This window comes from Bidens hawaiensis, unplaced genomic scaffold (assembly GCF_021521415.1).
Source record: "Bidens hawaiensis isolate Kalapana, Puna unplaced genomic scaffold, B.hawaiensis_p1.1 tig00000512_1, whole genome shotgun sequence".
NCBI lineage: Eukaryota > Viridiplantae > Streptophyta > Magnoliopsida > Asterales > Asteraceae > Bidens > Bidens hawaiensis.
The window spans coordinates 1,892,965-1,920,878 of record NW_027491033.1 but is presented as its reverse complement, the minus strand read 5'-3'; the positions used below and the strand labels follow the sequence as shown (position 1 = coordinate 1,920,878).

Here is a 27,914-nt window from a genome sequence, read left to right as displayed (position 1 = left end):
ATATAATAAAAAAATTCGGATAATAAAAAAACAAGACAAAGAACATAACATAACAATAGGATGGAAAATGAAATCAAGGTTATTAAATCCTTAATAACTACAAATCATGATTAGTTAACTTACGTTGCCTTTTACTTTTTCCACCACCGCATTAACAAGATAATAATTTGTTTTATAAAAATCATTCTAGGCGTGGGCCTGCTGCTGCTTGCTTATACTGTATATGTATATGTATGCATATGTGGACTGTGGTGGGGTTTACTTCTTTTCTTTCTTTCTTTCTTTCATCAGCATCAAGTAAAAATAATATTAACTCGCTTCCCGCCCTTCCCGCTTCTTCTTCTTCTTCTTGAATCTCATCTCATTTCATCTTCTAAACACATAACCAGCCGACAACGATGACTGATGACAACAAAGATCAAAAGGCTATTGTAATGGATACTCCGGAACGAACGCAGATCGCTAACCCACTTTCTAAATTCGAGGTCAATTGGGTCCAAATTGTTTCATTTTAGGGTTTCATTTCGGAATTTGATTCTGGGTTTTTGTGGGTTTTTATCGGTTTTTTGATTTTGGGTGTTTTTTTATAACATTGGGTTGAATTAAAGTTTGGGTTTTTATTTGTAATTGTTTTGGGGGAGTTTGGTGTTCATGGGTCGGTTCAGTTTAAAGAATTTGGGGTTTTTTAATGATGCGTTGTGTTTGCTGTTTAATTGGGTTGATTGCTTTTTAAATTGGTGGTTTTTGTGGGTTTCATTTTTAGGGTTTTATGGTGGATTGAGTGTGACAGTGAAGGATCTACTTGTTCTTTGGGATTAGGGTTTGGTTACTGATTTTGGTCTCAAATTGAAGTAATCAGGGTGTTGTTTTGGTATCAATTGTTCATTTTGATGTCTTTTGAGAGTTTGGTTTATAAGATCTGTTAAGGTTTATGCAGTTTCTGGATTGTGTTTGGGTTGCGATTTCGTCATTTCGGTCTTAAAAATTCAAAGAATTGCTTTTTCTGATGATCAATTTAAAATGTGTTAAAAACATATTATGATTTTGATTCATTCTGTAGGCTCAGAATCTTTGAAAGTTTTTGATTATCGAGTCGACAAGTGAACGTTCACAAGCAGGGTGTCACTATTTAGTATAATTGGTACTGGGGGGGGGGGGGATGTGCATTTTTAAAGGGTTTTACATGTTCATTTACAAATTTGATAATTTTGACTATAGTGAATCATTAGCGGTTTTTGCTAGACGTTGTAAGGGTTTATGATTCGTAATAACCAGTCATATTGAAACATTTTGTTGTCGGTTTGCAGGACTCTCCAGTTTTCAACTATATCAACAGCCTTTCACCTATCAAACCGGTTAAATCTGTACACTTTACTCAAACATTCAGCAATATAAGTTTTGCATCCCTTCCAACCGTTTTCACTTCGCCTCATGTCAGTACCCTCAAAGATTCTAAATTTCTTCGAAGGTAACGAGACTAATTATATTTAACTAGAGGTGTCAATTTACCATGAATAGGTTAATTCATGTTACATTTTCTCTCTGATTGGTCAAACAAGTAACAATTAACATAGAAAAGATTATCTTAAAAGGAAACTTGTCAAACGGGTTAAAAATCACCCAAAGTATATTTTCAATCCACAACTTTCTAAATCATTGTTAATTGAAGTTGTATGATCATTGAAATAATATAGTTTTAGTGGTCATATTTGATTACTGCTAAATCTATTTCATTCGGTTTATTCTTAAATGTTTTGTTATGTTACATTTTGACTTTTTAGGCACCAGTTTTTGGATTCATCAAAATCTGAACTTACCGCTGACGATTCAAAGAAAGCTGGAACTAGTGACGGGAATTTAACCGCTGCACAAAACACATTAACGCATACTACAGATTACAATCCTAGTAATCCTGTGACCGAAACATCTGTTATGCCATCAAACCAGTGCTCAAATCTTGATTCAAGAAAACTGAACTATGAAGCTGTTAGCCCTGTCACTATGAACACATTAAAAATGGCGGGCTCATCAGCTTCATCTGTTCCATTCATCAACGGGTCTGAAAACAGGTCAATGAGAATTGAAACAGAAATTGGAGGGAAAGAAGTATCTGCATGTGATTGGGAAAGCTTGATATCTGATGCTTCTGAATTGCTTAACTTTGACTCACCGAGTGACAATGTGGCATACAAGGCCCCTGGTCAAAGTGGGCTAGATCCTCCAAGTTTTAATACTTCACTTATGAACACGGAACCACAAGCCAATAATGGTGATAATAATAATAATCATTCTTCAGAAAATAATGAAGTTTTGAAGGGTGCTGTTGAAAACAATGTAACGAGTGATAGTACATCTTTAAACAATTTTGAGGTCGGAGAGCCAGTCGAGGATACAGACAATGAGGTGAGACTTTGACTTCTAAAATTATTATTTTTAAAAATTATGTCTTTATTGGTTTAATGTGTAATAAACATATTCTTTCTATAAACTCAGATTATTTATATGTTACAATGTTTGTAAATGTGCAGGGCGGTTCAAATTTGTACCGTGGGATGAGAAGACGTTGTTTAGTTTTCGAGATGTCGGGATCTCGAAGAAAGCACTTAGAAGATGCTTCAAATGGCAGTTCTGTAAATTTATTAGAATCCAATCAAACGGTTGCTCCCAATGATAATAAGTTACTTCCATTGAGGAATGGAAACGATTCCTCTAAATGTAAATTACCCGGCATCGGTTTGCATTTAAACGCTATTGCTTCAAATTTAGTGGATCACAAAGCTGTTAAGAATGAAAACTCGGGCCCTAATAGACAACTTGTAATTTCATCTTCATCTGCTGCTTATTCTTCTATGACCTCTGGTCAAGATTTGACAACAAAACCATCGGATGCACCTGCTTTCGAGAATGACATGGGGGCTGCTTTAAACATTGCAGAAGATGGTTCTAAAGCAGTTGGATTTGTAGGCAGTGATGAGTTAAGTCTAAGTCAAACTAGCCCGCGAAAGAAGAGGCAAGTTACTTGAATCCTTATATTGTTGTCATTGTTAAACATTTCAGTTTGTTCAATTTGTTAATTTTCATTTGATTGAATTTTTATAGGCGTAGAGTTGAAAGTGTTGCAGATACAGAGGCGGCTTGCAAGCGTTGTAACTGTAAGAAATCCAAGTGCTTGAAGCTGTAAGTTTTTTTGTGTGTTATATATTTTGATTGAGTTTTATATGTATGTGTTTTGCATTATCACTTCTGGTTTTGTAACTCCGATATACATCAATTTCAGGTACTGTGAATGCTTTGCTGCTGGTGTGTACTGTGTGGAGCCATGTTCATGTCAAGATTGTTTCAACAAACCGATACATGAAGATACAGTGCTTGCAACTCGCAAGCAGATTGAGTCCCGCAACCCTCTTGCATTTGCTCCCAAAGTTATTAAAACCTCTGATTCTTTGCAGGAGGTTAGAGTTACAAACTTAAGTGCACATTAAAGCTATTATCATAGTGAGTTTTAAGTTTATTATAAATTCTTATATCATGGTAATTTTTCATCTTACAGGATGAATCTAGTAACACTCCAGCTTCTGCTCGCCATAAAAGAGGATGCAATTGCAAAAAATCTGGATGCCTCAAGAAATATTGTGAATGCTATCAGGTTCTTTTTGCTTTAGCTGTTTGACTTTTATAAATCCTTTACAATCAATTAATTTTGGTTGTATGTTTTTTTGAAAACAGGGTGGTGTTGGATGTTCCATCAACTGCAGATGTGAAGGATGCAAGAATACATTTGGTCGTAAGGATGGTGGTAAGTAATGGCATCATGTTATTATGGTTGTTCATATGTTAATATGAAGTTGGTTTCGTTTTACTAGACATGTTACTTGTTTGAAAGTCATCTTATGGTGATTTTAATTCTCTAGTAGTTTCGGAAATGGACCCAGAAGTCAATGAGTGTGAAGCGAATGCGAGTGATGGAAGCTTACAAATGGTACTGTATAATGAAGCCGAGTTACTTTCTGCTACTCCTGCAACTCCTTCACGTTTTGGCAGGTAAAAAAATCTGTGCTCATTACAATAATAATTCAGTTTGTTAGATGTCTAATTACATATTTATTTTTATAACTCTAGGCAATCTATTCCGTTGTCAAACTCCACGAAGGGCAAACCACCACGTTCATTTCTAAACATCGGATCATCCGCCAGCCAAAGATTTGGAAAGTTGAATCATTTCAAAGTTAGCATGAATAAGCAACTACAGACAGTTGGAGAAAACGAGATACCTGATATTTTAGAAGAAAACAACGGGTCACCAATCAGTGGTGTAAAATGTTCTTCACCAAACAGCAAACGGGTCTCACCGCCTCACTCGGGCATGGGTCAAAGAAGCAGCAGGAAGTTGATTTTGCAGTCTATTCCTTCATTTCCATGCCTCACGCCAAATCCCAAACAATGATCATATGCAAGTCAACAAGCAGTTTGCTTTTTTTCCCCCAGCATGTATGGATGGATGAATCATGGATCATGAGTTATCTTTAGTTTCTGTGTAGTCTTTCTTTAATTCTTTTTATTTATGCTTTAGTTGTATGGTCACTTATAAAACTCTGCTTGTAAAATAATAATATCATGTTCTTAGTTTGCTTCATACCAAGTTCCAATCCTGATCTAAACACTAACCTAACTAGAGCATGGTTTTGTTTAAAACTTTTAATAAAACAAAAAATCTGAACATATGATACTAAGAACATCAGTTGGTTATACATACCAAAGCATACACTTATTATGTTGGAGCTAAGTGATTATCATCAGAAAGTTTACACATCTGCTTCATCCAGTGAAATGATCTCATCATCTTGAACCTCAAAAACTCCATTGTTGACGAAACCGGTCTGGTATTATCAAACACGAAGCTTCTTTTATACTCAACAATCCAAGTGTTTTCATCTAAACGCCATACGGAAGTACTCCACTTTTCTTGTTCCCATGAAGTATTTGCTGTTCGAATCAACCCACTCGACTCTCCATTCAACCACTGTCACACGTTACACGATTAGAATAAGTGAAAAACGAACAAAGAAGAAAACCGAGACTGGAATACCTCAGTGACTCTTCCAGACAATATAGTGAATGACCTTGAAGCAAAATCAGTTGTGACCAATCCAGATGTCTGCAAAGGCCACCCCCAAATACTCACTTCTTCTATTCCAGATTTGTAGAGCTGACATTGAGATCTCAACATCAAACCATCCTAAATTTAATTAAAAAAAACCCTAATTAAGCATAGATGTTTCACACACATACAATTAGAGGTGCAATAAACCGGTTAACCAGTTTTTAAAATATTGGTTCCTAACCATCGGCTCTAGTCTCAAAAGTTCAAACCGGTTCCTAACCATCGGCTCAGTTAACTCGTTACAATTTGCACCTCTACATACAATAATACAAGCATATAATATAATATTAAGGTACCTGAATTACTTCCCAATTGGGGAGAATTTTAGACCTATCTCCAACATAAATCCGCAACTCATCATTCAAAAACCCCAACTGCTCTTTCACATCCCGAAACCCTACCACCTTCTCACTTAAACTCCTCACCACTTCCGGCGACAATCTACTTTCCATAAATCGAAAACCGACATAATACGGAAGCCCTAACTTCACCACCAAACTCAAACACAAAACCACAACACATTTCATCATCATCATCATACCCAAACCACAACCAAATCCACTCTTCTTTTTCTTCCTCAACTTAAAATCAGTAGTCCTGGTGGTTGACTTTACCTTCGGATACCGAATAATAAGACTCGAGGTCTCGGATTCAGGAGTGGATACGATGGATGGATTATTATTATTATTATTAATAAAGAGAGGGGTTTCGGGTGGAGATGGCTTTGGTTTAGAAGAAGAGAGTTTGGTGAGAGTGCTTCGTTGGGCGCTTAATGGTAAGAGATCGAGAGTGGCGTTGATGCTACCTTGACAGATTTTGCAGGTGCAGTTGGCATCTCGCCGGCAAGCAGGTGTGTTCATGGCGGATGGTGATGATGATGATTTTACGGAGGAGTTTGGTGATGATGATGATGATGTTGTTGACATTAGCCGCCGTCTGATTTGATCTGATCGATTATTATTATTATTATTATTATTATTATTATTATTATTATTATTATTATTATTATTATTGTTCGTTACTCTCTGAGTCTGTGGTGTGGTTGAGAAGATAATAATAATAAAAGATTAAAAGATATTGTTTGAATTTTGAACCTAACGGCACTCGGATAATTTGTATATTTTTTGTTTTTTTAATAAAGGATATCACGTGCAAGTTATGATGATTGAGATATATAATTAAAACGATTTTTTATTTTATGAAAAATATTTTTTTCGGTAGTTATTAATAACACTAGTTTTTATCCCCCGTATTACGAATGCTGTTTTACATTATTCGTTTTTAATATTTATATACTTTTTTGGAGTTTAATTTTATTTATTATAAAGAAATTTATAATACACTTAAAGTTTGATGATAAAAAGGTTTTATAAATAACTAAGAAGTTATAACCCGGTTTAAAAGTTATATGGGTTGGGTGAGATCCAAGACCCACTTATTTTTTTTACTAAAAAATGGTTTCTTTTAAAAAAAAAATCATATACCAATTTTATCTGGTTCTAATATTTATTTATTTTTGAATTTATATTTTTTATTGTATGAAATTTAATAATATACTTATGGTTTGATAATAAATTGTTTCACATATAAATGAGATGTTATAACCCGTTTTAAAAGCTATATGCTTTTGATGAGACCCAAGAACCATTTATTTTATTTACTATAAAATTGGTTTTTAATTATAAATAATATTTATGAAAGTTAATAATATACTTATGGTTTGATGAGACCCAAGACTCGTTTATATTTTTTACTATAAAATTGATTTTTTAATTTAAATAATATTTATGAAAGTTAATAATATACTTATGGTTTGATGAGACCCAAGACCCGTTTATATTTTTTACTATAAAATTGGTTTTTTAATTTAAATAATATATATCTTTTTCAAAATAAATAAAATATTAATTTTTAGTATATCATATTTTATAGGATTTTTACATCAATAATTTGGTGAGAATAATTTTTAATTTAGTGAGATTTTATAACCCGTTTAAGGAATATCTGGGTTTGGTAAAACCCATACACATGAATTCGGGTCAAATGCATGAGAAACCTCCATTTAAAAATCAAGCAAATCTGGTGACTCCAAAAAAGGGGGGAGCGACCAAATCGCGACACGTAGGATTTTTATGTCTTCGTTTATATATATCATAGATTAACTGCCAGAATGTTTAGAGAACTCATGGTTCGGATATCGCACAATATTAATATGTTTATAAATGAGTCAAGCTGAACTGACATAGTTTGTAATTTGTAAATTGTGAATGAGCTGAGGTAAACTTGTTTGTTGGCTTGCTTGTTCGTTTTAACTTATCATATGGCTCCGGCCCGACAAACAAAAATCATTCGGATATTTTTTATTAGGTTCGGGTGTATGATAACTTATTGATAAGTGATATGTTATTTGACTATTTTAATTTATTTTTTAAAAAAGGTAAGTTATCTCTAATAATACATAAAAAAAACACTCTAAAGATTTACGACACTTGTATAAAAAGAAAAAGAAAACCTATTAAAAAGACGGTTTTTTTCACGTAACTTTTTTTTTGTTTATTTTAAAAACTAAAAAAAGTGTTTTATAATGTAAATGGAAAGTAAGAAAAGGAAAATTATTCAAAAAAACATAAATTTTTATTATAATAATGATATTAAAAGATAAAAGAATGACAAAGAATAAACATAAAAGTTTAAATGATATTAATATAAGTCTTAAGAGAGTGTATGTTTAGTAAAATTAAATAAGAGAGTGGCATGTTTAGTAACACCCTTTATATTTTTAAATTTTTTATCCTATAAACAATATCACGGAGGAGTATTTGGTTTTTTGGGGCGAGTTCTTTGAATATCAAAGTTATAAACTTAGACCATAAACCCAACTCAAATCTCTCGTGATTATTTCAAGTTCGTGTTATTCGGGTTCAAGCCTTTTCAGATTAGGTTAATCTGGTTTCAGTATCTAAGAAAACAAGATTAATAATAAAAATTACAATGCTAATACAACAACATATTTGTCTTTACTCTACATAAGTAACCAAATAATAAACTAATATAACCCGATAAAGTAACATATTCTTCAATTGCAGTTGTTATTAGCCATAAATCGAAAAACATATGTACATACAGTAATGCCTATACCTAATGATAATATCATGTTTAAAAAAATAGATTATTTTGGTTTTCTGGGTTGACTGAAACCTAGAAATCAAACCCAAGAACCAACCCAAATTACTTTGGTTCACAGGTAGGCCTTTTCTCACGTTCGGGGTTTTTCCAGTCGGGTTAGTTTGGGTTTCGGTCGGTTCGCGTTTTCTCGCGCAGGTTTCGGTTAAAAGTGACAATCCTACGTGCGTATTATGATGATCGAGATATAAAATTAGAGCGATTTGTTATTTTGTAAACAATTGATCTCAGTAGTTATTAATAACATCAAATGTCATGGATGTTTAAAAAAACTCATGACTTAGAGCTCGTTAAAGGTTAACTTGTTTATAAACGAGTTAAGCTGAGCTGAGTTAGTTTGTAAATGAGCTAAGCTCGAGCCAAGGTAAGCTTACTCATTGGCTCGGCCGCATTTAATTCAACACAATTTTTAATATTTTTAAGTTGTAATACAATTTTATTTGTAAATAAGTTTATTTAATATGGTTCACGATTCCATTAGAGACCACGTGATATTGATTTGAATATTATTTTTTTCACATTAAAATTTGTTAGATGTTTAAGCTTAAATTTCATATCGTTAAATAAAAAACAACTGGGTTAAGCTAGCTCATTTAACTTCAAATTTATGCTCGAGTTGAAGTTGAAACAACTCGTTTATATAATAATGCAATTTTCAATAAAAATTTGCAAAAAAGTAGTATATTCTTTGAAAAGCCAAAAATAATGTTACCAAGTTTTCTTTTATTCGAAGTCCTTATTAAAAAATGTCACACCCTCATGTTTTAAAAAACGGGGTTTTATCACGTGACATACCAGGGTCAAGTAAATTGTCATACTGAACAAAATCAAATCAAGTTAAGCAGGCATGTAATCATAAGAAATAAGAAAGTCATCCTATTGGACGTAAAACTTATCATGAAACAGTGCTTTAAACGACTTGATTTTGTTAATTGTAAGTTTAAACTCCCGAATTGAAGCACCCACTGACGACTGTTAAATCCTGATTCTACATATTCAAACGGTTAAATAATTGTCAATGCATTAAAACGGCTTTATTCTATATCAAACTGGTTAGATCCTTATAATAAAACTCATTGTTTATAATTTTAGTATAAACAGCTCAAAACTACTAACTACCAATGTTTTATGACATTTGATAAGTATACTTTATTTCATGACAACTCCTTAATAAGTTAATATTTGATAAAAGAGTAACTAAATTACTTGGAGGTCCATTAACTTGTTATATACATCTTATTTACGTTTCGCTAATTATATTCTATTTTGAGAAGTGCTGTGATTATATAATCTCAAATAAAAGGATCTAATTACAATAAAGAGGCAGGTAAGCGGGCAACAAGATACGCTATATTGTCAACAGTGAAAAACAATAATCTATTTTGAGCTAGTTTTGACTCGTGTGCATATGATCAATGTTGGACCCTTTTCTGATGCATAAATAACAAAGATATTTGAAAACGTACATTACTGAAATTGGGGAATTGAAAAAAAAAGAGAAATAAAGAAAATGATATTAGGGGTGTGCGTGGTGCGGTTCGGTGCGGTTTTTTACTAAAACCGAACCAAAAACCAAACTTTCGGTTTTATGATTTTTTAAAACCATTCGGTTTCGGTTTTTTCGGTTTTTGGTTTTCGGTTTTTGGGGGTTCGGTTTTGAATGCGGTTTTTTCGGTTTTGCCAGTCGAGCCAAAACTTTTTGGGCAAAAAACACTTGACCCAAGATATTGAAATCGAGCTTGCCATTTTTTTTCTTTATACTAATGATTAATAGAAAATTGAATATTTAGATCAAAGATATTAAAAGATAATAAAAGACATATTTGAAGTTATAATTCAAAATCAAAACCGAAAGTACCTATTATTGAATTTTAATCATACTTGCAAACCAAATATATTTGTATTAACAATATGTTAAAACTAAACAAATATTCATCGGTAGATTTTATTTTAATGATTATGGTTAAAATGCTATGGTTATTTCGATTCAGTTCGGTTTTTTCGGTTCTTAACAAAATACAAAACCGAACCAAAACCAATATTTCGGTGTTTGCTAAAGTCCAAAACCGAACCACCGGTTTCTATTTCGATTTGGGTTTTTTAGTTCGGTTTTTTTGGTTTTATTGGTTTCGGTTCGGTTTTTTCGGTTTTGTGCACACCTCTAGCGTGGGCATAAAGTTTGTTGCCTACGTGGATATTATATATAATTTTAAATATTCTTAATAAAAAAAGTATTTGCATCGTCTTGGTTTTCCGGCTGAGACGGGGCGGCGGTGGCGAAGCGGCAGTGTTGATGACGTTAGGACGGCGAGCGGCGGCTCTCTCTCGCCGGTGAGGCTTTTGGTGAGCGCCGTGCATTGGCAGTAGCGGCATGAGTAGATTCTGGTTGACCTAGTTGAAGGTTTCATTATCCTCCATTAATGGACATGGAGGCAAACAAGGTCCATTAAGGATGTAGGTGATGGTGATGTTTTTTTTATTATTATTTAATTTTTAATTACTACAACATTTATTTTCTCTCTTAAAGACACGTCACCTACCTGAAGAAACATAAAGTTAATAATAATTCTTATCATCTTTCACACCAAAATAACAAAAAAACATAAACAAGTATTCAAGCAGATAAAACCAAAGTAAAACACTAACAACTCTTCTCACCATTCAGACAACCAAACCAGTTTATGATTATGATAAAAACAAAGCGACATTACTCATAGTCTCAAAACAAAAACAATAGTGAGATTACTAGCTAATTACCTTCATAACTTTCACACGCCACGTCATTCATCTCCTGCATTTTGTCTGACCTTCTCCTTCAATTTATCGTTCATCTCTGTAACCATCATCTTCATCGAAGCGAGCTCATCACTCAAACGATCAACTCTCGATCTAGCCGTGTCTATTTTTTCATTCACTTCGGCGAATTTCGTTAACAGCTGATGAATCGCCTCGTTCTCCACCACCGGCGGCTGATGCACCACCACCTCCGGCTGAGCGCCCACAGCTCCTGTTGGAGCAGCTATCTCATTTTCAGCGTTAGACGCCATTAGAGTAGGTTAATTACGTTAAGTCTGTATTTGTTGGTGAGTGTTTTTTGATGATGGCGGTAACAACTGTTTCCAAATATATAATATTCTTATTCTTATTATTACTATTATTAATTATTAGTTAGTATATTTACTAAACGTAAATTCATATTTTTTTTCTTAATAATTTGCCAACGTCACGCCTTTACTAAAATATATTAATTCTAACGTCCTGCTTTACAGTTTTTAACAAGCTAACATGATGTGTGTTATATATCATGTGATTCCTTAACACTTGGATTTTCACAAACCGTCGCCCCCGGCTCGAGTGGCTAGGGTCGTTTGCACCAAGAATACCATCTTCAATGTTTCAGGCAATCCTTGTATTCTGTTTGTTTGTTTAATAGTTCAATTGTTTTCCTTTTTTTTCTTAGGTTTACCGTTATAATCAAATTTAACATATTTAATTCCCCCCCCCCCCCTCATTTTCTTTAACTTTATTGTGTTTCCATCTCTTATACAAGCTAAAGATTATAATATGACTCTTTTTCTCAACATTAGCCAAAATCATTGAGATTTGACCTTTTTTGCATTGTTCGTTGGCAAAATGAATTTTAAAAGCTTCCAATAATTAATTGCGTATTCTTTTCATTCACGTATATCCGATTAGCTCCCGAATCTCCCGTCAGAATTTCCATTATCTGGTTGGTGCGATCGTTCATACACGAAACAAAAAATCAATCTTTGAAGATGATCATTCATGATTTTGCTGGTTATACTCTTCACCTGATCTACTTGGCTGGCACACTCATCCACAATCAGCACTACAATCTTGAAAACATCTATATTTTTTCTTTTAGCATGTTTAAACACATGTAATGGCGTAACACTAACAATATGTGAAAGAACAAGATCTATGATGGTTTTGTTGAGAACACATATGGTTCTATCCCTTAGAAAGTCTCTTGTATACTAAAATCAAGTGATTATTAGCTTACAACTTACAAGTATACATGTTACTAAATTTGTAACCTGGAAACACATCATAGCTCCAATCGCAATATGAACATGCTCGAAGCAAGTAAATATAAAAATCAAAAGCAACATGTTCCAAGTTTCCTTGTACAATATGTTTTTGAATGTCTATTCGTAAAAAAAAGTTGTAAACTGAACAATAAAAAGCTTATACAAGAATAAAACTAAATATAGATTTTTCACAAGCTTTAGAACAAATCTGTTGGAGAAATGGTTACCTACCAAGAGAAATGGTTATCTACCAACAAAGGTAGAAGCAACATATAGCTGTCGGACAAAGAGGAAGAGTTGTTTGAATATGTGAGACATTTAGGGTTAGAAAATGAGGTTTTGATAAGTAACAAGTTTGGATACCATGGAAAAGAAAAGTTAATAGGTTTGTATGTGATTCTAATTTGTAACGATGGTTTGAAGGGGGGTGATACATGTTAAACTAAGCAGGGTTGAGTGTTCGTCTTATAGTTGAACAACCATATGTCTTATAGTTAAGCAACCCTACTTAGTTTTGAAAGCATGCATGTTAAAGCATTGTTGAGTGTTTGTCTTGTAGTTGAACAACCGTACTGAGTTTTGAAAGCATGCATCTTAAAGCATTTGTCTTGTAGTTAAACAACCGTACTGAGTTTTGAAAGCATGCATCTTAAAGCATTTGTCTTGTAGTTGAACAACCGTACTGAGTTTTGAAAGCATGCATCTTAAAGCAGGTTTGAGTGTTCTTATAGTTGAACAACCATACTGAGTTTTGAAAGCGACATGACTCACCAGTGTGATCTCCAAGATTTGTTTAGTGTGAAGTCGTTTTTTGTGACTGTAACGATATATGGTGACAGTATTGGTGAAGTAGACAACTTTTTAACATTTTATTTAATTATTTTGGGTAATGCAAATTAATTGTTTGAAGATGATAGATTGGTCTATTGGGTTAGCTAGTTACAGGAGATGATAGGCTTTGGCTACCTAGTGCTAATTGTCTTCGATCATGAGTGTAATGATCGCTATTAGTTGGTTGTTAAAAAATAGCAAATATGGAAGTGTTTGTAATTATCTTAATTATGGAACTTGGCACGATAATGCATTGGTGGATATTTCAAGCAATTTACTCTTCATTTTAACTCAAGTTTTTTGGGTCAAAATTAAAGTATTTGTTGACTTGAGTTGAACCGATTCAAAAACTTTATGTTGGTTGTATGAAAATAAGACATTTAAAAAACGTTGACTTCATATGAGTAAAATCATTAGTTAGACATGTATCTACTTTTGAAAAATATTTTTTGTTGGATTATGTGTTCTGTGTTTCAGGGATTCAAAAGAATCTCCCGTATAAGATTCTTTTAAATAATTATGGATTTATAAAAATTATTGAGCTAGATAAGTTTAATGGAATGTTTAAGCTTAATACTAATGCCTCGTTGCTATTGAATTTATTTGTATGTCATCATCATTATAAAGTAAGGTAGACTATATATAAATATATTGTGACATGTCATGTTAGGTCATGTGAATGATTTAAAATGTAATATATGTGTAAGATGAGTTAAATATTTGCTTTTGATATGCATAAAAATAAATTTCATACATAAATGTGAATTAACTTGTTAATTTAGACTTAAAAGGATTTTCATAGCACGCATTCAACCACACTCATAGTAATTTTATATAAATTAACCACGGGTTTTTGGCTGAGCTAGTTTTGACTCGTGTGCATATGATCGATGTTGGACCCTATTCTGATGCATAAATAACAAAGATATTTGAAAACGTACGTTACTGAAATTGGGGCATTGAAAAAAAAGTAAATCTTATTATGGGTGGTTTGCGTGGGCATAAAGTTTGTTGCCTAGGTGGATATTACCAATTTTAAATATTCTTAATAAAAAAAGTATTTGCATCGTCTTGGTTTTCCGGCTGAGACGTGGCGAAGCGGCAGTGTTGATGACGTTAGGACGGCGAGTGGTGGCGGCGGCTCTCTCTCGCCGGTGAGGCTTTTGGTGAGCGCCGAGTGCCTGAAAAATTGCGTTGGCAGTAGCGGCATGAGTAGATTCTGGTTGACTGTGTGACAGGTTGAAGGTTTCATTATCCTCCATTAATGGAGGCAAACAAGGTCCAGGAATGGATGCAAAAAGAATGTAGGTGATGGTGATGTTTTTTTTATTATTATTTTATTTTTAATTATCATCCATTCATGGACCTTTTTGCCTCCATTACTACAACGTTTATTTTCTCTCTTATAGACATGTCACCTACCTGAAGAAACATAAAGTTAATAATAATTCTTATCATCTTCCACACCAAAATAACAAACAAACATAAACAAGTATTCAAGTGCAGGGCAGCAGATAAAACCAAAATAAAACACTAACATCTCTTCTCACCATTCACACAACCAAACCAGTTTATGATTATGATAAAACAAAGCGACATTACTCATAGTCTCAAAACAAAAACAATAGTGGGATTACTAGCTAATTACCTTTATAACTTCCACACGCCACATTATTCATCTCCTGCATTTTGTCTGACTTCTCCTTCAATTTATTTTTCATCTCTGTAACCACCATCTTCATCGAAGCGAGCTCCTCACTCAAATGACCAACTCTCGACCTAGCCACGGCTATTTTTTCATTCATTTTGGCGACTTTCGTTAATAGGCGATGAAACGCCTCGTTCTCCACCACCGCCTCTGGCTGAGCGACCGCAGCTGCTGCCGGAGAAGCTATCTCATTTTCACTGTTAGACGCTGTCACACCCCAAAATTGTTAACTTGGCAACAAAAGACTTAATTTTGTTAATTTGGGCGGTGATAGACGCTGTTCAGGCAATCATATTCAAAATAATGAACAATTAGTTGGACTTATTAAATATCAGAGTTTTACACGTGTCAAACATGCACGATTCTATTTTAAATTATAAGTCCAACTATCATTCATTCAAACGCACAACACCATTTTCCCGAATCCTTCACGAAGCATCCATTTTCTTCATTTACCTGAAAAGTATGTTAAAATAATTTTGTCAACACGAATGTTAGTGAGTTTCTCAATTAAAAACCAGAATATAACAGTTCTCGAATTTACACCCGTTTATTCATCATTCTTATCAATGATAATTTTCATTATTCACCATTCTTTTCAATGAGAATTTAATTTTCACTTTTCCAAACATAGCTATATATTTCTTAAACAAAACGTGTTAGTTGTAAACAAGCAAAGAGTACAACACATGTATGACTATCAATATGATAAACCTGATACATACCAAAATCAAAATATTCCCACCTTTTCAACCAGAGCGACTGGAAGAGTGGGGGGCGTCGCCCCGATAGATGTTTTGTTAAATGAACAAATAAAGGGTAATGTGGGTGATGGAGCTAAAATTATCTTCTGGATTGACACTTGGGTAAGAAACAAACCTCTTTGTAAACTGTTTCCATTGTTATTTAAGTTGGCGCATAATAAACGCTGCACAATACGAGATATGACGGTTGCGAGATCATCGATGGCTGGATGGAACTGGAACTGATGGGTTGAACCATCAACTCCGACTGAAATACATGAGTTATGGGACTGTTTGGAGGTGTTACCGGGCCGGGTTTTAGAAGAAAGACCTGAGACGTGGACATGGAGACCTGAAGGTGATGATCGATTCACAACAAGCTCTTGCCGGAAATTACGTGCAACAAACTTTATTGTCCAGCTTCCGTTTGTAATGGATTAGAATCGGTGGGTCCCGATGAAGGTTAACCTTTTTGGATGGAAAGCGGAGATGTCTCGGATTGCCACCTCGGATGAACTTTTTGAAAGAAACGCAATTGATGAAATAAAGTGGTGCCCCTATGTGAAGGGGAAAAGGAATCATCATATCATATTTTTCTATCGTGTTATATAGCACTGGTAATTTGGCAGTTCATAAGTAGTTGGTGCAAGATACCTCCGGTTTATGCATTTTTAGTTCCGCAATCTCCTCACCACTCATCTTCATGTTGGGATTCTGGAAAATAAACGAAAGGCCGTCCATTCAGTTATTCTTACAGCAAGTTGATGCATTTGGAAGGCAAGAAACATGGCGATCTTTGATAACAAAAGGGTATCGCTCAACCTCCTCAAAGAAGACATAAAAGGAGGGTAAAAAATAGAGGAAGACTTGTGGAATTAGATTGGGAAAAATTGTGTTAGTTTTCATTTTGAGCATAGTTTTGTTTTAGGTGTGGTTGCTTTTGGTGTTTTGTTTTCTTTAGTCTAGCTTTTTGCTAGGCTAGGTTTGGGGTTTTTAATAAATTTAGTTGTTAAAAAAAAATATAATTTTCTTTGTAACTTTAGGTTTTTAAAACTATGAAATGATGCTTGGTAATAAATAAATCTACTATACACGTACTTACATTAATAAAAATTATAAAATGAATACTTTAAATACTAATGTATGTCTATTTTAATAGTTTTGCAAAAAAAAAATTGAATTAGAATAGAACCATAACTAATATGGTTCTATTTATTAAACAAAACTATCGAAACTCATGAAGGATCCAATTATTCTCAACAAAAACCAAAACGCAAATAACGTGTGACCCCATGATCCCAACTTCATGTACAATTACTGTGTCTAATGTTGCACCTATAACTTTAAATCAGATACCATAAAAGTTAAAAGAGAAAAAATAATGAATCGTTACAATGCAAAACGCATGTTGGCTTAACCAATCAAAGCAAATAAAAATCAAACAATAGTGATGCGCGTAACTAAAACATACATTGCTAACTAAATACAAAGTTAATATATATTCATCGATGAATACATATTTTAATAAGAAAAAAAATCATGTTTCTAGCCAGCCATATGTGTATGGGACCAAAATAAATCCCGTAGAGGAAGGAACAAAGATTATAATTTATAAACCACAAACTAATATATACAATCAAAACACAAGGACTTTAAATGCATTATGCTTAAAGATTCCTCAAGTCCTCATCAGTTCTCACCAAGGTCCAACAATGTAATACAACTCAATTGATAAGATAAAGAATGGATTGTCACTATTATAAGAAATATTTTAGGCCTTTAGATTAACAAATCAATTGATAAGATAAAGAATGGACCGTCACTATTTTTCATACGTGAAAATACGCAAGGAGTAAATTTTGTATAGGATGTTATTAACCTTTTCATGATCAGGGTTGATGCGCAGCTTGTTGCCCGTTTACTAGTCATTTTATTGTAATTTTTTGAGCTTAACAAAATGGACTTTAGTCATCTTACCATTGGGTGTGGGAAGAGGAAATTAACGATGTTTTGTCTTATATTTTCCAACATTCACTATTCGTTTAACCAACTTAGGATACCAAAACAAGCCCACATTGCAATATTCTAACTTACATCGTTCGAGACCGACAACACTTGAGTTTTAAATAAAAGATAAATCAGATCATTTTTAATATAAAAGACAATGAGTAAAATTTGGTACAAACATAAAAGACAATTTTTATAATTCTATATTTATTATTAAACAATATAATTCATACTTTATGTCCATCACCTACTTTCTCACTTTAGAACATTGGTCTCTCTCCCTCTAAAAATCTCACACATGTCGCCTCCCATGAAACCTCGTCTTAGCCGATTCAATGCGCACACAAAATTCCCATAAATTCCTCTAGCATGTGTTAAAAAGAATGTAAGTGCCAAATGAGGACTACCAACATACCTAACTTATAAAGTATTTCATAACTACAAGATAAACAAATATAATCTAACCTACAAGACCAAAAGTTCATCTCCTTTCAAACTTGGAATCGGTCAAGCATGGACCCACAAGCAAAGCAATTTTGAAACTACCAAAAATACAATTACAAGATAGGTCATTTTCAAATAGTACCCATCCAATAAAGAGACCAAAATAGAAGGCAATATGAGTATTTTTTTACATGCATGATGAAAGTACTTGCCAAAAGAATGCAACGAAGCCATTTCACCGAAAAGAAAATTATCTACCCTGAAATTGAAAAGCATCTTATGCCCTTTTTCTGTTATGTTGCATGAGCCATCCTGTTTGACTCCCTCTATTTTGGTTTTTGAAAAAATGTAAAACACACATGGTTGAATATATATTCAAGCCTTGTGACCTGCACCAAACCACACCATCCTACTCGTTTGCTTTTATAAAGGAAAAATAATTGTGGACATGACATTTCAATTGGCAGCTTTGAACAACATTTTATTTCACATGTGAAGAATCTACATGTTTGCTTTTATCATACTTTAGCAGCTATCATACATCACATGTGAGCAGCTTTAGCTGGAAGTAAACAGCTTTGCATGCAAGCTGCACATTAAATTGGTTAGTTGGAAAGTATTAAGTTGGTAGAAAACAAAAGTTGGTTAGTTGGGGTTAGATAGGTTAGTAGTTTCGTTAGTGGGGTTATCCTTTTCGTTTGTTTGGTTAACTAGACATAACGGGGTTAAATCAGTTGTTCTCCTAATCCGCTAAGGTTCCAATCATTGGCAAATGCAATCCGCCATATGGACGGATCACAATGCCAAGCTTCTCCTAATCCGTCATTCACAATGGCGGATTAACCAAAATCCTTTTTTTTTTTACTTTCCCATTATCCTTTTTTTTTCAATAATACACACCATTTCAAAAAAAAAATCAAATTTCATGTGCGCCTGTTTCAAAAGTTTTAAGAGAAGTTTGGGTTTGTTGGGGGGGGGGGGGGTTGTTGCATAGTTTTGTGGAGGGTGCTTGGCAATTCACGTCTCCATATATTATACCAAAACATCTTCACAACTACCTTTTCTTGAAAATTTTCCAAAATATTGAATGTAACAAATAAATTGCTTTGTTACTTTTTCCATCCTCGCATAAATCCTTCCATTATAGAACTTGATAGGGTAGGATAAGAGTGCTGGGAATTCATATCCTGATCTGTAGACATAACACAGTTACAAATTAATGTTTCATACTTTCTTTTAGGAACCGTGCTAAGTGCTAAATGGTCTAACAATATCGATCTTTTGCAAACATTCTTGTCAACAGCTTTCCGTACAAGTATGGATTAGTCAACAATTAAGGCAGAAATTTCATGATTCATCATACAGATGGTGTGAATGGCGAAGAGCTATAAGCGAATATCATATCAGGAAGATCAAGAACAAAGATTCCAGTACATTAGCAATCGTAGCTCAAAACAGTGTGGAAATCAAGAAAAAAATGTAACCGGAAAGGAAGAAAATCAAAGCCATTTTGAGTACAAATGCTTCATTATGTTAACAACAATGATAAATATCCATAAACAATGAAAAATAATTGTTTTGTTTATTTAAATTGATACATTAATTACATGTATGAGTACCTATTGATACAAAGCTATCAATATCACTATGATGGGTAATTGAAGGCAGATCAGATGGTTATGGAGGTTGATAAGATACCAGTCAGTAGTGGTTAACAACTTTTTTCTTCAAATTCCAAGATATTGCCTGCATTTGCACAACGAAACAACGTAAACAAACAAACATCACCGTGTAGATTTATGCAACGGAACTGTAACAAAACATACACTGCAAAAAATTTCCCTGTCCATCCAGTCCTCCTTTAGACCCCACCAATCCACAATTGATTCTAATCATGACAACAAACATTTTCATATACATAGAATTAGTAGGGTTATCTCCTCATTCGTGCTAAAAATGGTTAAAGAATTTAAGAGCTTACCATAACATAACCAATAAATCGCAAAGTAATATGTTTTCCCAGTATGAACGTAATCTGATACCTCTACTTGCAATCTGTCACTCCATGAAATGCCATTGGATAAGACAACATCCATTTCTTCTTCATCATCATCGTACACCAGGTTCACACAACACTCCCCTACTACATCTTTCTGGGGGTACAATCTGATGCTTACAACAATGTCGTCCCCATCATCCAGTAGATTGCCAATTCGCCAAAGACTTAACCAAACAGTATTTAAATCACAATCACGCCCTTTTTTACATGGTACTTCACGTATTGTAGGAGCGTATTTCCATACCAAGCCCTTGCTCTTATTATTGACTTTAACATAGCGAATAAATGATCCTCCAGAAGTTGAAGCAGGCATGAAACACACATTAAGACAACTTACTCTTGAACCATTAGGATGTGAAGGGGCTGTAAATGATATCCTTGATCCTTTAACTGTATACCTAAAACATGGAAGCGTTTTCCCTAAAACGAAGGTACTGAATATACCATACTCATATGACACCCGTACACACCAATTGTTAGTTTATTGTTCTTAACAGGAGGTAAAAGAAAAACACAGACAATAAAGGGTAAGAGATTGAGAAAGAGGACCTTAATGGACTCATCTTCTGTATATGCATTTTCTAACCCAAGATATCTTCTAACTTTTCCGTCAACATTTTTTATTGATTCAAACTTAAAACAACCCTCCACCGAACATAGTTTTTCACATTTAAGAATGGACATGTGGGTTAAGGGATTTCGTGTTGGTTGCACTATTTCCAAGGACGTATTCTCCATGATAAATAGAATTTTTACGGATGTTGGGACGTCTAGAACTGACTGAAGACGTGAGCAATCGATAGCACAGAGTGTTTCAATACTTGGTAAACTTTTGACGCAACCTGGTAATGAAGTTATATGATTGCTGCTTATGTTTAATAACTTCAAAGAAAAGAGGTTACTCCAATCCTTTGGGAAAGAATTATCATAAAGATTGCATGCTGAGATAATAATTTTCACCAAAAGAGAACATGAATCCAAGCATTGAACTTGTCTAGGACCTCCACGGAATATCTCTGGGCAATCATTCATTTTAAGTGATTCGAGAGATCTTGGTAAGCATGGAATACCTTTCAAACTTCTGCAACCACTTATATCTAACAACACCAGTCTTTCAAGGCAACCTATGGAGTCACAAACCTCTACCAAACTTAAGCATCCTTCAAGGAGCAAACTCTCCAAGCTAGGAAGCCCACCAAAATTAGGGGTTTTGATAAGCTCCACGGAATAACTCAGATTAAGAATTTTTAGGGTTCCAATCTCCTATAATAAGAACAAGAGCATATATATATGAAAAAATTTTATATGGACCCATATGACAAGAAAACAAGCATAATTATGGGAAACTAGAAAAAGAGACTAAACATATATACCTTAAACTTGTCCCAAACTTGTTTTAATTTGCTATAACACAAGTCGAGAACTACTAACTTCTGTAAAGGTACATCACATGGTATGGATTTTATAGGAAACCCATGCCAACGCAGCAACCGTAACTTTTTGGGCAATTTCTTGTAGCTTCCAGAAAAAGTTGCATAGTCGAGTTGAAGTAGCATTAGGTTCTTCATTTTTTCTATTGCTCCAATCTTGAAGTTTTCTTTATTTAGACAACTAAAATCTTCATAACAACGTTTTCTTCCACTGTCCATCTTTACTATTGAAGTTGAATTAATTCCATCGATCGTTCGCATATCAAGAGCTAGTCCATGTACTTTCTTTGTACCCTAATTAGTTTAAAAAAGGTAAGCTATGGCTTAACATGCACAATAAATTAAATAGATATATAAGAAACTAGATATGCATTGCTTACTTCATTTTCTTTAAGTACATTAAACGAATCTTGATCGTTCCACAATCTACTTCGTTTCCCGGGATCCTTTGGTGATTCTTGGCAAACAACTTCCCGACCCATTGCCTTGATTAACTGATGCATCATCACTTTCCCATCTTCTATGTAGAGTAGACATCTATCAATTAGATTTTGGATCCCTACTACAGGGTATAGATCACACTCGGCTAACAATTTCACGATGAATCTTTTATCCTCACCCACAAAAAAGCAAGCAATATGTAGGAACAAATCTTTATCGTAGGTATCTTCAAGAGTGTCATAGCTTAGTTGTAGAAGTTTTTGGATCTCAGGATTGGGAGTTGCTTCTAGTTTGCGTATTGCATCGTCCCACACATCGGTAGCCTTTCCATTTAGGGCAGAACCCAATACTTTAAGGGCCAAAGGATGCCCTCTACAACAATCAACTACAAGTTCTGATCGGGCAATGTAACGTTTGATAGGATGATCTTTTTGAAAGGCATACATACTAAAGAGCTTATTTGAGTCACAAGGACCTAACACTTTTATAGTATGTACCTTTGGATGTACTTTAAATTCAGTTAATAACCATTTGTGCCTAGTTGTAATGATCACTTTACTTCCAGGATAAAATTGTTGTCGCCCTAGTAGTGCTGTAATTTGTTGGCTAGTTGAGACATCATCAAGGACAAGAAGTACTTTTTTATTGCAAAAGGCGTTTGTAACCTTAATGGTTCCCTCATTAAGATTCCATATAACTTCTTCTTTGTTACTTCTTAATATTGTGGTGAGAAGCTGAGTTTGCAAACGAAGCAATCCATTGGGTTGATCTGATGCCTCCTGTATGTCTGCGAGAAAGCAACTGCCATCATACTCATGGTGGTTCGAGTTATATAGCATTTGGATATGGTTGTTTTTCCAATGCCTCCCATCCCATTAATAAAGAGGAAAACTGCATTAGGTGATGGATCTTCTAACCACGATTCGATTTCGGCAACATTTTTCTTTATTCCAATTAGTTTGTCCTCAATATACAAGAGCTGGTAGTTGAGTTTCTTCCTTATGACACTGATAATGTTACCTATGAACTTGGCCTCGTGACTGCAAAGATTAAGTTCAACAGTTAGTGTCTTGTTAAATGTGAATTTACGTATTAAAGATTAGTTGTTTAATTCAAAGATAATTCTTCAAACTTGCTGTTTCTATGATTTTGTTATAAATGTTGAGAGGTAGAGGAGGCAGTCCTGACCCAAATGCTAAGTTATGGGTTAGTATGGGCTTTTAACTTATGGTCATTGACTATTTTGGCTGAATATAAACTTTAGAACGGGTCACACTGGGCATGGAAAAAAAAGAGCCCGTCGTTCTGGTGTATTGACGACTCTTAACATTTTTGAACACGATTTTGTTGGTGTTCAACTTCACGTTTCAACTGTTAAGTTCATTCCATTCTCATTAGTACCGCTCTTGTTTGTCTTTTTACAGGTTTTGATTAATACGCCAACATTAAGCAGCGTATTTTGCTGTTTTGATGCTGTTGATTATTTTTTTTAAATCTTTAATTTGTTGCTTTAAATCAGTTTGACCCAAACCAAATTGGACATATTTTAAATTGTCTTCTTCTGAACCGTTACCGGACCCATCACCCATATTGATATGGTATGTTTAATTGTCTATCAATGTGTTTTGAGATCATTAGTTTGACCTTTCAATAGTCCTTTTAGGAGGTTGAGATGAAGTATATCTTTTAGAATTCTTTTTTTCAACACTTGCGATGATGAAAATCAGCTTGCAGTGATTTTCTTAACATTTTCTGACTGACGATTTTTGTCATTCGTTTTTTAATTAAATCTACAACTTTTGACCCTTATCTATTCGGTCAGAACCCGTTTGACCCCAACCTATATCGATTAGACCTGCCTTGACCCGAACCAAATTACACTTGTTTTAAATTGGCAGGTTACATTCTGACCCAACCTCATTCTGACTCATGACCCGAATTGACCCGATCTGGACCTAATAAGAGGAAGCATACCCGTTGGCAGTTAATACCATTCCTGTCAAGCTTCCAGCTTTTCTAAGTGAACCCCTCCACGCCTTCACTTTCTCCACCCATTCAACCTTCTTCTCATCATCTGTTTCTGCCTCAATTATCTCATCATACCCACCAAACGCTTCTTTAAAGCTTCCGGTTTGATTCCGCACATCAGATGGATCCACGTTGTAGAACACAGGAACGACTTCATGTTTGGAGGAGAGTCTCTCCTGTTCTTGGATGATGGTTAAGACCTCATCAAGACACCACTTGGAAGAAGCATAGTTTCTTGAGAAGACGATGATCGAAATTGCTGATTCACGGATAGCCTTTTTCAGCTCTGGGCCTAGAAGTCTTCCTCGGTCCATGGCATCATCGTCTCTAAAAGTGCGGACTCCTGCTTGCGTTAGAGCCGCGTAGAGGTGATCGGTAAAAGTGGTACGGATATCTTCACCTCGAAAACTTAAAAAAACATCATAACTGAAACCTGTAGCCATAGTTATTAAGCAAAGTTATAGAAGCTAAAATGGGGAAATTAAAGCTGGTTCTATAGAAAAACTTTATGCTCACAGGACAGATTGTTTGTAATCAAGTCCACTCATCTTTTTTTATTGGGCCCAAAAGACATTAACTTTATTCTCTAAAACATCCAAGTCATTTCCAACAAAACTTTCTAACTTTTCACATTAACTTTATTCTCCACATATACTTAAATTTCCTTGGAAACTTCCAACCCCTTTCGTTTCCTACACAACTATTTCAAGAAAAGTTTTCAACCGTGTGAAAGTAGGTGCAACATAACTCTTTTAGAATTTAGAGCTAATTACATATATGGTCGCCATGTTTTAGTTCAGATAACATCTTTAGGGTCTAAGTTTCTGAACTAAATAACGTTCAATACACTTCCGAGAGAATTTTGGCCTATTTGACCCAACTAATTTTTTATTTAATTCTCTGTTTGACTCTGTACAAGTAAATTCTAACCCAAATCAATCTATATCTTAAACGGGCCAAAATTACCTTCTCGAGACAACACTATAACAAAAGGGAGTGATCCAAACCATAAATCCTCTTTTAAAGATCAAAATAAGCAAGCTTTTTGTTCATTAAACAAAATTCTCTTATGAATCCAATATTTCAGACAAAACCACAAGACCAACTGTATCATAAAAAACAGAACCAACTAGTGAAGCCCATACAGAATGCTCAGGGACTTTCTCTTGGCTAACCATCTCTTCCAGCCATATAACCGCTTCATACGGTCTACCCATCAAACAAAGACCCTTAATAACCTTACTAAAAGTTTCAGCATTAGCCCAATAAGAGTTGACCAACATTTTCTCCAAAAGTTGACTTGCGTCAATAAAACTCCCATCATCACAAAGACCATCCACCAATACAGTATACGTCTCTTTATTAGGAACACAACCCAACTGCTTACGCATCTTATTCAAATACCCAAGAGCCTGTTTAGATCTCCCGTCACTACATAGACCCTTAATCAAAATATTATATAACTTAACTGTTGGAACACAGTTTCCCTTCACCATATCTTCTGTAACAACCTTCTCTGCCTCGTTAATCATACCCTGTTTGCATAAAGCCATCACTTTAGCTTCAAAAATCAACACCTGTGGTAAAAACCCTTGGTCATGCATATTTTGAACCACTCTCTCTGCATTGTTTATATCACCCTCTGCATAAAGCTTAACCGTCATGGCGTTATAACTTTCATAACTTGGAATTACGCCTTTAATAAGTGCGCTGTTAACTAAACTTTTAGCACTTTCTATGTCTCTACCATTTCGACACATGTTAAAATCAAGCTGCATACGTCTCTTCTTAGGGGCTTTTAGACCTTTTCTCAAAACCTTATTTAGAATATCGGATGCTTCATCAACATGCCCGTATGCACATAAAGTATCTAATAATATTTTATACACCAAAACATCTTCACCGCTACCTTTTCTTGAAATTTTCCAGAACATTGAATATAACAAATGAATTGCTTCGTTAATTCTTCCATCTTCACATAATCCCTTCATTAGAACTTGATAGGTTTCACGGGTCGGATAACAGTACTGAGAATTCATTTCTTGAAAGACTTGTAGCGCGAGATCAGACCGTTTCTTTTCGCATAGAACATCAATCAGCCAAGTTAGTGAAAGCGTTCTAGATTTCACTTCCCATTTCCCAAAATTCTCCAAAAAAAGACGATGCGCAGAGTCAAGTTTAGATTCTTTCACCATTAACTTAAGTATGGTATTAAAAGATTCTGTCCAATTCACACAGTTAAATTGATCAAGATTCTTGAACAGTGAGACGGCTTCGTTCAGCATTCCAGCTTTCGCATAGGCCTTGATTGAAATTGAAAATACTGAGTCTTTGCACTCACACGAATCCTCTTTCATCTGGTCAATGACTTGTTTCATATCAGCAATACGGTTTGACGTGCTGAGAATGTTGATCATGGTGGCATATACAGGGCCATTGTGACGGTAATTTGGATATCTGTTTCTTGCTTCATTAAAGAGATGAAGAGCTTTCAACGGGTTTTTCTGGTTCTGAATGATCTGGGAAAGGTATGTTGGCGTTAATACCCGTGGCCATCTGATACTCATGTACCTTGATCTGTAGACATAAAGCGGACACAAATTAATGTTGCAGGAACAGTGGTACGTGCAAGCAGGCTAACAGTATTAGGGGCTAAAGAGTATATTCAATTCAGATTAAATACTCCAACAGTTAAGGCGGGCATTTCATCGAACAGGTGGTGTGCATGACAAAAAGCTATAAGCAAAAACCATAGAAATGACTGGGATGAATCAATGTTGTATGTTAGCTAGAAATTAGGGTTTTACATACGAATTAGGGCTACTTAAAGTTATGCAAATCAATAATCATATAGAGTTAAAAACTAAAGTAATAAAGATGAATCGAAAACCCATTTACCTGATGAACAAAATCTTCACTCACTCTGTCTGTTTCTGGAATCTGGACTGTATATAGAGAGAGACGCATTTATTTGGTTATATATTTTACAAACATGGTACCTTTTTTTGTCTTGCATCAAAATATTTCCTTCTTTTTACAGTCCTACGGTTGGTGAATTGTTCGGCACAAGTTCGTTTACGTTTGTTCGTTTATTTGAACAAAAAATATGTGTTCCGTTCGCTCATTCATGTTCATGAACGTTCGTTATGTTCGTTTATGTATTAATATAAAATAATTGAATAAAATCTGGATAAGTCATTTACTTAAAGGTTTTATATTTGTTAAGTTGTGTTCATCAAATGTTTTTCATTTATGTTCGTTTTTGTTCATTTACATTTGTTCATATATGTTCGTTTAGATTTTAAATAAATGAACACAAACGTCCATTTTTAAATAAACGAACATGAACATAAATATTTGTTCGATTAAGTGTATGTGTTTAATGAACGAACACAAACATGCCTTGTTCGTGTTCATTCAATTCGTTTGCATGCTTTCATTATTCACAGTGATGAATACATCGATCTAAATCTCTAGGCTCTGCTGATTTTATTTGTGTTCGTGAATCGTTTGTGAACACAATAACTTCCTTAATGAACGAACACGAACATAAAATCTCGTTCGGTAAGTGTTTGTGAACCTTTCGGGAAAACATTATAATCTTAACGAACGAACATGAACAAGGTCATGTTTGTGTTCGTTCGATTCGTTTAGAGGCCTAGGCAAAGTTATTCCTTTCATGACTCGAACTCATGACATGGCGTTTTTGAAATTATAATGATACTCTTTTTTAATAATTGTGTTCGAACATGTCTTCTAATTATAAGGTTGTATGTAGTGGAGAGAAGATGAGGCGCCATTCAAAACCCACATCAGCACTACATAAA

General features: G+C 34.4%; 2 protein-coding genes and 2 pseudogenes across 6 annotated transcripts; 1 reads left to right on the top strand and 3 right to left on the bottom strand.

The window, feature by feature from the left end:
- Positions 1 to 90: 90 nt before the first annotated feature.
- LOC143633768 (protein tesmin/TSO1-like CXC 2) lies at positions 91 to 4,633 on the top strand. 3 transcript variants are annotated; one of them, XR_013153729.1, is made up of 10 exons: positions 91 to 485; positions 1,308 to 1,468; positions 1,782 to 2,403; positions 2,529 to 3,010; positions 3,100 to 3,177; positions 3,278 to 3,452; positions 3,551 to 3,646; positions 3,727 to 3,800; positions 3,915 to 4,041; positions 4,120 to 4,267. XR_013153729.1 is itself a non-coding variant. In XM_077102016.1 (10 exons), the coding sequence occupies exons 1-10, from the start codon at positions 399 to 401 to the stop codon at positions 4,442 to 4,444; spliced, it is 2,223 nt and encodes a 740-aa protein (XP_076958131.1). In that variant the 5' UTR covers positions 91 to 398; the 3' UTR covers positions 4,445 to 4,633. The 3 variants fall into 3 exon arrangements, 2 of the variants coding, with proteins under 2 accessions (XP_076958131.1, XP_076958128.1); XM_077102016.1 differs by having other exon boundaries at positions 3,727 to 3,796; positions 4,120 to 4,633; XM_077102013.1 differs by having other exon boundaries at positions 3,727 to 3,796; positions 3,912 to 4,041; positions 4,120 to 4,633.
- A 74-nt stretch (positions 4,634 to 4,707) lies between these two features.
- Positions 4,708 to 6,102, bottom strand: LOC143633779 (uncharacterized). Its single transcript, XM_077102028.1, has 3 exons — positions 5,458 to 6,102; positions 5,087 to 5,236; positions 4,708 to 5,020 (listed from the first exon to the last, which is right to left on the bottom strand). Exons 1-3 carry the CDS (start codon positions 6,085 to 6,087, stop codon positions 4,769 to 4,771), a joined length of 1,032 nt encoding a protein of 343 aa, XP_076958143.1. The 5' UTR covers positions 6,088 to 6,102; the 3' UTR covers positions 4,708 to 4,768.
- Positions 6,103 to 20,608: 14,506 nt separating this feature from the next.
- Positions 20,609 to 24,636, bottom strand: LOC143632598 (disease resistance protein RPV1-like; annotated as a pseudogene). The gene is made up of 4 exons (XR_013153541.1): positions 24,034 to 24,636; positions 21,999 to 23,099; positions 21,562 to 21,912; positions 20,609 to 21,451 (listed from the first exon to the last, which is right to left on the bottom strand). The product of XR_013153541.1 is annotated as a disease resistance protein RPV1-like (transcript).
- LOC143633752 (pentatricopeptide repeat-containing protein At1g05600 pseudogene) lies at positions 24,430 to 27,086 on the bottom strand (annotated as a pseudogene). The gene is made up of 3 exons (XR_013153724.1): positions 26,986 to 27,086; positions 25,054 to 26,664; positions 24,430 to 24,513 (listed from the first exon to the last, which is right to left on the bottom strand). The product of XR_013153724.1 is annotated as a pentatricopeptide repeat-containing protein At1g05600 pseudogene (transcript).
- Between the last annotated feature and the right edge of the window lie 828 nt (positions 27,087 to 27,914).